At 66.7% G+C, this 11,084-nt stretch overlaps 2 protein-coding genes across 5 annotated transcripts; one reads left to right on the plus strand and one right to left on the minus strand.

Annotated features, from left to right (window-relative positions):
- Positions 1 to 289: 289 nt before the first annotated feature.
- LOC110470237 (cytoplasmic phosphatidylinositol transfer protein 1) lies at positions 290 to 7,569 on the plus strand. Of its 4 annotated transcripts, none has more exons than XM_085592533.1 (9): positions 290 to 420; positions 1,611 to 1,725; positions 2,679 to 2,827; positions 4,437 to 4,698; positions 5,144 to 5,215; positions 5,294 to 5,389; positions 5,484 to 5,639; positions 5,715 to 5,778; positions 6,699 to 7,569. In XM_085592533.1, exons 2-9 carry the CDS (start codon positions 1,678 to 1,680, stop codon positions 6,962 to 6,964), a joined length of 1,113 nt encoding a protein of 370 aa, XP_085448659.1. In that variant the 5' UTR covers positions 290 to 420; positions 1,611 to 1,677; the 3' UTR covers positions 6,965 to 7,569. The 4 variants fall into 4 exon arrangements, 3 of the variants coding, with proteins under 3 accessions (XP_085448659.1, XP_085448660.1, XP_077642917.2); XR_014958549.1 differs by lacking the exon at positions 290 to 420 and adding an exon at positions 6,234 to 6,369 and having other exon boundaries at positions 1,394 to 1,725; XM_085592534.1 differs by lacking the exon at positions 290 to 420 and having other exon boundaries at positions 1,390 to 1,725; positions 5,484 to 5,579.
- Positions 7,570 to 7,571: 2 nt separating this feature from the next.
- On the minus strand, positions 7,572 to 10,987 carry MSS51 (MSS51 mitochondrial translational activator). The gene is made up of 6 exons (XM_021529708.4): positions 10,166 to 10,987; positions 9,744 to 9,899; positions 9,394 to 9,518; positions 8,661 to 9,224; positions 8,100 to 8,193; positions 7,572 to 8,026 (listed from the first exon to the last, which is right to left on the minus strand). The coding sequence occupies exons 1-6, from the start codon at positions 10,456 to 10,458 to the stop codon at positions 7,756 to 7,758; spliced, it is 1,503 nt and encodes a 500-aa protein (XP_021385383.3). The 5' UTR covers positions 10,459 to 10,987; the 3' UTR covers positions 7,572 to 7,755.
- Positions 10,988 to 11,084: the final 97 nt, after the last annotated feature.

Below are 11,084 nucleotides of genomic sequence, written 5' to 3' on the forward strand. Positions count from 1 at the left end.
TCTGTGCCGTGCCAGGGGTGCCCCGGTGCCGGTCTGCGCCGTGCCAGAGGAGCCCTGATGCTGGAGGGTCTCTCGGTGCCGTGCCACGGTGCCGTGGTGCCGGTGTCGCTGTCACTGCGGTGCTGGTGCGGTGCCGGTGCCGGTGCGGTGCCGGTGCGGTGCCGGTGCGGTGCCGGTCCAGGCGCGGTGCGGTGCCGGTGCGGTGCCGGTGCGGTGCGGTGCCGGTGCGGTGCCGGTGCCGGTGCGGCGCCGGTGCGGTGCCGGTGCCGGTGCGGTGCCGGTGCATTCCTCCCCCTAGGGGTCGGTGTGCCGCGGCGCGGGAGGCGGTGCGGGGGGCGGCTCGCTCCTGCGCACGGCCCGGGACGGCCGGGGCACGGCGGCGGCGGCGGCGGCGGTGGGAGCGGGCACCGGCGCGGGCCGGTGAGTGCGGGCAGCGGGGGGCGGCGGGATCCGGCCCGGGGGGGATGCGGCGGTGGGGAAGGGGCGGCTGAGCCCGGCCGGGGGGCTCCTCCTTCTCCACCCGGCGGGGCCGTTCCGAGCTGCCGGGATGGGGAGGGGAATGCCGTGCCCTGCAGCGCTCCGGTGAGTCCCCGGCGTGTCCCCTCCCGTTTGCCGGGGCTGCCTCTGCCCCGGTATTGGGGTTCCTGCATCTGGCACCAGCACCCAGCCCTCTGCCCTGTCAGCAGGGTGTCTGTGTCCCCCAGGGATGCCCCTGTAGCCTCAGATGGCTTTGTGGCCTCAGGGACACTCCTGTGTCCCCCGGTGCCCCCAAAGACGCCTTTGTGTCCTGCTGTGACCCTGTACCCCCAAGGATGTTCCTGTGTCCCCAGCTGGACAAGTTGCCTCCAGACAAAATCCCATGTGAGCTCCCATCTGCCTTTCCAAGGCCTAACCCCCATGCGGGGTGACTTTCAGGAGGGCCCACGTCCCCTCTCTTCTCTGTGGGGCTGGGGGGTCCACCCAGGAGCCCCCTGAGCTGTCCTGATACTCACTCTGAGCATCCCCAGCCCTAGGAGTGTGACAGGCTGGCAGTGCCATGGGTGTGGTGGGTGCTGGGGGGCAGCCCCGGGGTGGGTGCTGGCTGGGACAGGTGCTGGGGGAAGGGATCCAACTCCTGCCCGGGCAAGGGATGTCCTACATCAGGGACATGATCCTCTGCTGCCGGGGAGCACCCCTCAGGACAGGACAGTGTGGGTGCCCAGGGGTGGGTCCTCAGGGGCATCGGGCAAGTCTGACCGCATCCTCATGTCCCTGCAACCCTCTTGCTGCACTGGCCGCCGCAGCTGGCTGGGGATGTGGCACCCCGAAGGGACGGCACCCTATTTTGGGGAGACAGGCGTGCTCCAAGCCAGCCGGGTAGGGGCGCGTTTGTCGGCCTGGCAGGGAAAGGATTAACACCGGGAGGGTTTTGGGGTGCCGGGGTGTCCCCAGCTGGGTACACCCAGGCTGCTCCTCGCACGGGTGACCTCACGCCACTGCCATGGCAACGGCTCGTGAAGTCACGGCGAGCGGGCGGCCGCCTCCAGCGCGGGCGCTGGGACGGGAGCGTGGGAGGCGGCGGCGCGTCCGCCCCGCTCCGCTGTCCCCAGCATGAGCCGCGTCCCCGGCAGCGCCGACGCCTCCGCCTGACCCCCGTGCTGCCCACCCTGCCCGTGCCACCCCGCCCGAAGTGTCACCATGCTCGTCAAGGAGTACCGCATCTGCATGCCGCTCACCACCGAGGAGGTGAGGGGCCGCGCCGGGCCAGCGGGGACGGACGCGCCGATGGAGGGGTGGGGTGCGGGTCTCACACCCCGAGCAGCTCCCCGGGATCGGTTCCTGCCCTGGGAGGGACGCGGTGACCCCTTAGCTGGGGCACGGCTTGTGGCAGGGATGGGGATGGGCTAGGGCCGAGCCTTGGGGTGCGGGTGGGGGGACATCCCGACCCTGAGCACGGCGACCACGGGGCACAGAGCCCGACGGCAGCACCGGGGCACGGCAGGACCAGGGGATGGACCAGCAGGAGAAGGGCACCTGGGGTTTGGATGCCCGTGGCACGACAGGGACCATAAACTCCATCCCTGCCCCGGCAGGGAGCCTGAATGGCATCGGCAAACGGCGCTGACAGCTGGCAGCACCCCCGGGCAAAGGTCTCTCGTGGTGCCAACGTTTTGGGGAGCGGGGACCTACAGTGGTGCCCACCCCTCCTTGGGGTGTCATCCCTCCTTGGATGCACCTGGAGAAGGTTTTTGTTTAGGTAGAGTGGGATGGTAAAATCCTGCTGGTGATTGCGGTGGTGAATGGGATCTTCAGCAGAACAGTCAAACCCTAATTGCACAGCTGCATCACCAAATGCACATCTACACCCTTATGGCTATATACTGACACAGACACATCCACATATATCATAGAGATACATTTTGCCCTGGCTCCCAGGTAGTTTGCCGAGTAGAAAACCTCCAAGCATTCTTCAAGGCAGTGGGAGCACAGGGAGAGCAGGATCCAGCCCTCGCCTGGGAGCTGGGACAGCCTAGGGACACGGGAGCTCACACAGGGTGCCCCAGGAATGCCCTGCCCGCTGCACGGCTCAGGGTCTGCCACCCCTTGCTCCGTGCCTCAGTTTCCCCTCTCGGCAGCGTGGCTCGGCCCCCAGGCTGTGCCGGGGCCGGCGGCACTGAGGGCGGGCTCTGCGCTTGCAGTACCGCGTGGGGCAGCTCTACACCATCAGCAAGCACAGCCACCAGGAGAGCGAGAAGGGCGAGGGCGTGGAGGTGGTGAAGAACGAGCCCCACGAGGACCCCGTGCACGGCCCCGGCCAGTTCACCGAGAAGCGTGTCCACCTCTCCAGGTGAGCCTGTGCTGGCTGCTGGGGGGGGCACGGCGTGGGGGGCACGGGCAGGCAGCGGGGTGGCCCCAGCTCTTCCTCCAGAATTCCTGGGGAACCTCCATCCTGGCTCCTGGACACGCTGCAGAGTGGCTGATTCCCAGGGTAACCCCATTATTTCCTGGGCTCCCTCCATCATTTCCCAGGAGTGCTCCCATCTCCTGGGGTGCTGCACCGATCTTGGGGGGCTGCACCCATCTCCCAAGCACCCACCCACCCATCTCCAAGGGCTGCATGTTTGTGTCTCCCAGTGGGGTCTCCAAGTCCTGGGGTGCACCCATTTTTGGGGAGTGCATCCAACTTTGGGGACTGCCCTTATCTCTCAGGGTGTATCCATCTCCTGGGGTGCTCTGATCTTGGGGGGCTGCACCCATCTCCTGGGGGGCACTTGTCTTCAGGGCTGCACCCATCCTTGGGAGCTGTCCCAGGGTGTTCACCTGGGGTTCCATCCATCCTAGGGGTTCACCCCATCTCTGGGGGGCTGCCCTCTTCTCATGGGCTGCACCCACCCCAGGACATGCACCCACCTTGCAGAGGTGCACCCACCCCTCTCTGGTGGGCACCCACCTCTGGGTGCTGCTGGGTGCCTGGTCGGGGGTTTGGCAATGCCCTGGCCCTGGGGTGTCACCGTGGGGCAGTGGCTGCCCCCCAGCACCACTGTCCCCGTGTCCCCTCCCCTGCCTGCGGCCACGGGCTGCTCCCCACCAGGGGCTGCTGGTGTGAGACAGGTTATTTTTAGCTGCAGCGCTCACGATTCACTCTCGCCTGAAATTTATTTATAACGCCTGAAAATTAATCAAAACCCACCTCCCGACTCCCCAGGGGGTCCCGATCCTGCCGGGGTGCTGGGAGGGGACAGGAGCACCGGGGGGGCTCTGGGAGGTGGAGGGGTCCTGGGGAAGGGGTGAGGGTCCAGGATGGAGGGTGGCTGTTCCCTGGGGAGGGGGTCAGGGTGCCTGGGGAGGAGGTGGGGAACCTGAGGAGAGGATGGGGGCACTGGGGTGGGGATGAGGAGCTGGCACAGATCCCTGGGGGGTCCTGGTGTGCAGATGAAGGTGCTGGGGAGGTGGCAGGGGTCTCTGGTGGCGGAATGCTGGGACCCTGGGGAGGTGACAGGAGTCCCTGAGGGTGTTGTAAGGAGCAGGTAATGATCCAGGGCTGTAAATGAGGCTCCTGGGGAGGTAACAGGTCTCCTTGGGGATGTTCTGAGGTGCAGGTGAGGGTCCCTGGAGGTATCCTGGAGTGGAGGTGAGGGTGAATGGTGAGGAGCTGGGGCAGGGGTGAGGGTCCTGGGAGGTGACAGGGGTCCCTGGGGTGCACATGACAGTGTTGGAATACAGATGCAGGTGCTGGGGAGGTTGCAGTGGCTCCTGGGAGAGGTGCTGGGATGCAGATGAGGGTCCTGAGGTGCAGGTGAGGGTCTCTGGGGGTATCCTGGGGTGGAGGCGAAGGTGACAGGTAGCAGGTGGGGTTCCTGGGGTGGCAATGGGGGCCCCAGAGCCAGGCTGTGTTTGGCAGTGCAGGGCTGGGTGGCACCTGTCCTGAGGGGGTCCCCCTGACACGGTGCCCACAGCAAACTGCCGAGCTGGGCACGGGCAGTGACCCCCCGCATCTTCTACATCACCGAGAAGGCCTGGAACTACTACCCCTACACCATCACGGGTGAGCCCCGGGCAGGGCGTGGGATGGGCACCCCAGGGCACCCTGTCCCTGCCCAGCGGTGGGGGGCTGCAGGAGCTGTCCCCAGTCTCACTGCTCCCTCTCTCCCCTGTGATGTGACCCGGCGATGCCACCCTGTGATGCCGCTGTGCCATGGTGTCCCTGCAGAGTACACGGTAAGGAGGTGGCATGGGATGACCTGTCCCCTCCCCCAGCAGATGGCTGGAATGGCGGTGCTGTGAGGGGCATTTTTGGGGGCGGGTGTCCTTTGGGACGGGTATCCTTTAGGAGTGGGTGTCCCTCAGGGTGGGTGTCACCATGGTGGGTGGCCCTTGGGTGGGTGGCCTTAGGGCTGGGCATCTCTCAGGGTGGGCGTCCCTTGGGGCTCAGATTTCCTTGGGGATGGGATTCCCCTGGAGAGGGTGTCCTTGTGGCTGGGTGTTCCTTGAGGATGATCATCCTTGGAGGTGGATGTCCCTCAGGGTCAGTGTCCCTGGACTGCACATCTTTTGGGGATGGGCATGGTTGGGGCTGGAGTGTCCCTCGGGGTGGGGTGTCCCTCAGGTGGGCATCCCAGGGAATGGTGTCCCTGGGGGAGCAGCTGACAGCCACTCCCTGCAGTGCTCCTTCCTGCCCAAGTTCTCCATCTACATCGAGACCAAGTACGAGGACAACTGCGGGGACAGCGAGAATGTGAGTGCGCACTGCAGCTGAGAACTGGCAAACTTGTCACCTGTGGCCCATGTCACTCACCCTCCCTCCCCTCCCCAGATCTTCCACAGTGACAAAATCCTGGGCGACCATGAGGTCTCTTTCCTGGACATCGCCTTCGATGAGATCCCTGAGCGCTACTACCGCAGCCTGGAGGTACCAGGGATGGGGATGAGGGCGTTCCATGGAGCCACCCCTTGTCTCCTGTCCCAAGGAGGGACTCTGACCCTGATGTTCCCCATCCCCCCAGGACCCCCGTTTCTTCAGCTCGGCCAAGACGGGCCGGGGGCCGCTGCGGGAGGGCTGGCGCCAGCACACCCAGCCCATCATGTGCTCCTACAAACTGGTGAGCGTCAAGTTCGAGGTGTGGGGGCTGCAGACGCGGGTGGAGCAGTTTGTGCACAAGGTGAGGGGGGCCCAAGGCGGGGCAGGGGGGCACTGGGAGGACAGTGACAGGGTGCTGACTCCTATGGTGTTGCAGGTGATCCGGGACATCCTGCTGATCGGACACCGTCAGGCTTTTGCCTGGGTGGACGAGTGGTGTGGTGAGTCCGTGGGGTCACCCCAGCACAGTGGGGAGGGGGGCACACGGTGCCCAGGGAGGGAGGGGCTGCAGGTCAGACTGCTGATGCCACTGACCCCACCACAGCTTCTGCTCGTCCTCTGCCTGTGCCTGCTCTGCCTGCCCTGCTTGCCCTGCCTGCACTGCCTGCATTGCCTGCACTGCCTGTGCTCCCTGCCCTGCCTGTATTGCCTGTGCTGCCTGCATTGCCTGCCCTGCCTGTGCTTCCTTCTCTGTCTACACTTCCAGCTCACCCCTGCACGCTGCACGCTCCCCTGCACCCCTCGGGGAGGATGGGCAGAGGAGTCTCAGCACCCTGCCTGTGCTGCCTGCACCTCCGTTCTGGCAGGGACATGCACGTGCAGGCACAGGGACAGGTTTGGTGACAGCTGGCGGTGGGTGCCAGGCCAAACCGGTGAGCAGCTCTCTGCCTTCCAGACATGTCCCTGGAAGAGGTCCGGGCCTTCGAGACTCAGATGCAAGTGGCCACAAATCAAAAGCTGGGGAGCCAGCACCCCTAAGCCCCTCTGCCTGCCAGGGACGGACACTCTGGACCCCGCCTTGCTGCCAGGGGGTGGGTGCAGGCAGGGGGGCTTGTGCCCCCCCTGCACCCCGCGGCAGAGTGTCCCCCCTTCCGGCTGCCCTCCCTGCGTGTCCCCTGCCTGCGCTGCCTGCGTTGCCTGCCCATCCCTTCCCCTCTGCTGGCTGGGCTGGCGCTGGAGTTGGGGAGCTCTCTGTGATGCCCAGCGTACCCTTCCCTGCCCGTCCCCCTGTCCCCAGTCCCTGTCCCCTCCCTGTCCCCCAGCTCGGTGGGGATCGGGGCGCGGGGCGCAGGCTGCCCGGGATGAGGGGGTGCCGGACGCGGCCGTGCCGAGCGGCCCCAAGCCCGGCTGTGCTCGGCAGGGATGACGATGGAGGAGGTGCGGCGCTACGAGCAGGAGACGCAGGAGGCCACCAACGAGCTCATCGGCCTGGTGGCACCGGCCATCTCGGTCAGCGAGGTGGGGCAGCCCGCGGCCACGCACTCGGCCCCTGCCAGCGCCCCCTCCACCCCGCTCAGCGACGAGGCCCCCGAGTTCCTGGCTCCCCCCAAGACTCGCCCGCGGAAGAAGTCGGCGCCGGAGACGCTGACGCTGCCCGCGCTGCGGGAACGCGCTGGCGCCGAGTGACGCCGGCGGTGCCGCTCCGTGCTGGACTGTGCCCGCTCTGCCGCCCCCGGCCCCGCCGACGGGCGCGGAGCCCAGCCAGGGACCCGGAGCCGCTGTCAGGGCGCGGGCAGCCCTGCGGTGCGCTGGCGTCCCTGAGCCGCCGTGGGTGCCCGCACGGGTCAGTGCACCACTGCCATGCTGGCCGTACCAGGAGGGGCCAGCGCGGGCCCCGGCAGCATCGGGCAATGCCGCAGGAGCCGCTTCCCTCCACTCCACCCGCCCCGGGGCTTCGCAAGGGCCACCGAGGCTGGCGAGCAGTGGGGAGGTGTCAGCTGGTGCCCACCTGCCGTAGCCGGGCCGGTGCCAGGCTGGAGCAGTGCCCTGCGGGGTAGGCACCAGCGTGGGGGCACAGTGAGGGTGACAGTGACAGCCAAGCGCTGGGCTGGGGCTCCCCACCGGACCCCAAGGGGCTGCAGGGCCCTGTGCACGGCTGGTCCCACAGTCAGGGTCCCCTTCGCTGTCCCTCCAGAGGCCGTGGCTGCTCGAGGGGGGCTGGGGTGGGCTCAGCCCCTCGTTTTCTTTGGGAAAACAAAGGCCTTTTTGGAAATAAAGCTCGAGACACGGCAGCTGGCTGCTGAGAGTGACTTATTTGATGCTGTGAAAGGGTGCCATGGCTGTGCTGGGGTGCTGCATCCCCCAGGCCTCCATGTGTGCAGTGAGGCATTTCTGGATCGTTGATCCCAGGATGGGGTCCTGGATGGGCAGCGAGGCTTTGGAGGCTATGGAGGTCGCACGGTCAGGGCAGGCAGGAATCAGCCCAGCCCTGGGGCAGTGCCCCCAGCCACAGCAGCAGCACTGGGCTCTCCTCCCTGCCAGCCATCATCATCCTCCAGCTCCTCAGCCCCCGGCACAGCCTCTGCTCCCAGCAGGGCGATGTAGTGGGAGCTGCAGTAGACGGGCGGCTTGTTGGGGCTGGAGTAGACCTGCTCGGGCCGCAGTGAGGCAAAGGGGTTGCTGGCATAACCCACAATGTGCGTCTCGAGCTCCACAAGGATCTGCAGGGAGGCCTTCAGCTCCTGCTCACTGCCAGAACAGAGGACAGGCGTGGTGATTGGGTGCCTGTGCCAGCTCACAGGGGCGCTGGGGCTGTGCTCACCTGTACACGGTGAAGAGCACGGGCAGGCGATAGTCCCGCAGCAGCAGCAGGGTGGGCAGCCAGCCCGCCAGCAGGTCTGGGCAGGCATGGAAACCTATGGGGACACAGCCATGAGGATTTCACCTCTTTCCCATCCCACCCTGGCCCCGGGGAAAGCCGGCTCTAACTGCATCCACTCTGTGCTGGACACTCCAAGTATGCAGTGAGTTTGGCAGCCCTCAGCAAGATGGGGTCTGGCTCCCCACCAGTATGTGGGGCACCCCAAACTCTGGGACCTGGGCTAAGCCACAGCACCGAGACCTGAAGGGAAGGATGCATTTCACCTGCAGATGGGTGACACAGGCAAGACAGAGTGCCTGATGGGGAGACAAGGCAGCTGTGTCCCAGGGGTTCCCCCCAGCTGCCCAATGTGCCTTGGTGCAAAGCCCTGAGTATGTCCCAGGCCACCTTCAGGCCAAGCCAAAGGTGATGCCAGGGTGCTCAGGTCCCTGTGCCCTGTGGTTGTCCCTATTCCAGCAGTGGGATGTGAGGGTCCAACCCCTCCATGGTGCAGTCACTTACCCGGGTGAAAGCCCACCACCAGGTCAGGAGGGGCGGCCAGCTTGGTCTCCACTTGACTTTCCCAGAAATCGTGGTAGAGCCCCTTGTAGCTGCTGAGATAGACTTTTCCCCGGGGTGCCAGCGTGGTCAGGGGTGGCCTCATGATGGGTCCGTCCACCACGTCCACCCCCACCATCACCATCTCCACGCCCTGGTGCCCCGGGAACATCCGTGTCAGCTCGTCGTAGTCCGTCAGCCGCGTGTTGAGGGTCTCCACGTGGGAAGCCCCCACCACGTGCACGGTGAGGGGCCTGGTGAGAGGGTCGATGCCAAAAAGCCGCAGTCCCAGGCCGATGGTGAGCGGCCGCGAGTGGAAGTCGGTGACCAGGCGCCGGATGGATTCCCGCAGCTCCGCGTCCTCCGGCCGCGGCTTCCCGGCGTTGGCCCACAGCAGGGTCATGTACCGCCCGGCCACGATGGCACCCAGCTTCTCCTCCAGCTGCTCCTGCATGGAGAACCAGTCCTCCCAGCCCTTCACGTCCCGGGCAGGTTTTGTCCAGGTGTCCGTGGGAAACGGGATGTCTCCTGGGGCGTCAGGAGGAGGTTGGAGGATACAGTGGTGGTGCCACAGCCCAGGTTGCCTGTCCCACCTGTGCTGTGGGAGTGGGGCTGGCAAAAAGACACTACATCCCACCACAGCACCTGTGCAGCCGGGGATGGGGGTCAGGCAGGTCCAGGGGGACACATCCCTCACCTGTGAAGACAAGCCACTCCACCAGCCGGTCCAGGGCCACCAGCTTCAGCTTCTTGCAGAACTTCTTGTGCAGCGGCCAGTTGGCGCGCTGGCACGCCACGCCGCAGTAGTACACGTTTTGGCACCTGGGCAGACAGGCAGCATGCCCAGCCATTGGGAGGGGGGGCACAATCCAGCCCACCAAGCCTGGCTCCTTGCCACACCCCCTCAGGGCTGTGTCACTGTTCTGGGGGTGCCCTGTGGCTGGAGGTGGGCACTGGGGTCAGAGACCCCTCACTTCACCCCAGCTACCAGGCTGGAAGTGAGGGATGCACCCATCCCTGTGCCATCAGACCATCTCCCCACCATACCTTTTACAACGCCGGAGGCTTTTGGGGTCCGGGAGGGCATTAGGGAGCTTCTTGCACTCAACACAAAACTTGAAGGTGTCCTCCATTTTCTGGAACATGTCAAAATACGTCCGGATGCCGAAATCGCTGCCTCTCTTCCTCCCATCCATGGCAGACCTGCAGATGTCAGAAGGTGAGCAGAATCCAGCCCTGTGCCACAACGGTGGGGCAGATGTCCTCTGAGGCTGCCAAGCTTTTTAGCTCCAATCAGGAGCATCCTGGCCTGGGTAGGGAGAGGGAGCCAGGCACTCTGGAGGGGCCCACCCAAGAGCTCCCTGTGGGCTGAGCCGAGAGGGTGGGATGAGCCATGGGAGCTGGGGACACACGGGATGCTCTTCCCGGGGGAAGGGGTGGGGAATAGGCACCCATGGGTGCTGACTCACTTGTAGTCCTCATAGCTCTTCATGTTGAGCTTCTGCAGGATGACGTGGGACAGCCCCGGCACGTTGCGGTCCATGGCCTGAAAGCCCAGCGAGTCCACGTCTGGAGCCCTCACCGCTGACTCCACCGGGGCCTTCTTGGAGCGGCCGGTTCTGGGGGCAGCGCCGGCCTGTGGCTGGGCCGTGGTGGCTGCAGCAGAGAGAGGCGCGGGCGCGGAGGCCGGGGCGGGGGTCCCCGGGTGCTGCCGGGCTCCCCCGCGCCGCCCGCCGCCCCCGCGCCGCCTGCCGCCCGCCATCCCGCTGCTGTCCCGGAGGGCCTGGGGAGCCCGTCCCGTCCCGCGGCTGGGCTCAAATGTCAGCCCCGGGAGCCGGCGGAGCAGACGGCCGTGGCCCCTCGGAATCAGATAGCGGAGCTATTCTGGGCATCCCCTCCCCGGGAACGGGCCAACCCGCTCCGGGGGTCCGGCTCCCGCCCCACAAGCCGCGCTGCTGGCAGTGGCGTGCCCTAAAACCCTGTGCCTTAAAGCACACTGCAAACCTGCGGGGAGCTCGGGGGGCTCAAGCCCTCCGTGACCACGGGGACACAAAGTCATTGCCCCCGCCACAGGGACGCCACCGCAGCCCGGCCCGCGGGCACCCCGCTCCCACCGCCCCAGGGCCCCCAGCGGGTGTGAGGGAGTGCCTGGGCGGCCTGTGCCAGCCCGGGAGGCCAGCAGTGGGCTCTGGCAGCAGCCGGGCACACCAGGCTGCAAAGGGGACGTGGTGGCCGTGCAGCACCGCCAGCTCCCTCGGGACGGGACGGGACGGGGGGACCCCCGCCGCACCGGGGCCGGTCAGGGCTGCCCACACCCATCATGGCGGCGGGCGCGGCCTCATGGGCACGCCCCCAGCGCGCGGGGCCGGGCCGGGGTCCCGCGAGGCT

The sequence above is a fragment of the Lonchura striata genome, chromosome 14 (genome assembly GCF_050655825.1).
Source record: "Lonchura striata isolate lonStrDom1 chromosome 14, ASM5065582v1, whole genome shotgun sequence".
Taxonomy (NCBI): domain Eukaryota; kingdom Metazoa; phylum Chordata; class Aves; order Passeriformes; family Estrildidae; genus Lonchura; species Lonchura striata.

Excerpts from the sequence above, each read along its gene's own strand:
- LOC110470237 (XM_085592533.1), top strand. The coding sequence starts at position 1,678 with ATGCTCGTCAAGGAGTACCGCATCTGCATGCCGCTCACCACCGAGGAG. Across the intron at positions 4,699-5,143 it reads GTGTCCCTGCAGAGTACACG|TGCTCCTTCCTGCCCAAGTT; the intron begins GTAAGGAGGTGG and ends CACTCCCTGCAG. Across the intron at positions 5,216-5,293 it reads ACTGCGGGGACAGCGAGAAT|ATCTTCCACAGTGACAAAAT; the intron begins GTGAGTGCGCAC and ends TCCCCTCCCCAG.
- MSS51 (XM_021529708.4), bottom strand. The coding sequence starts at position 10,458 with ATGGCGGGCGGCAGGCGGCGCGGGGGCGGCGGGCGGCGCGGGGGAGCC. Across the intron at positions 8,194-8,660 it reads GGTGGTGGGCTTTCACCCGG|GTTTCCATGCCTGCCCAGAC; the intron begins GTAAGTGACTGC and ends GTGTCCCCATAG. Across the intron at positions 8,027-8,099 it reads GTGCTCTTCACCGTGTACAG|TGAGCAGGAGCTGAAGGCCT; the intron begins GTGAGCACAGCC and ends CTGTTCTGGCAG.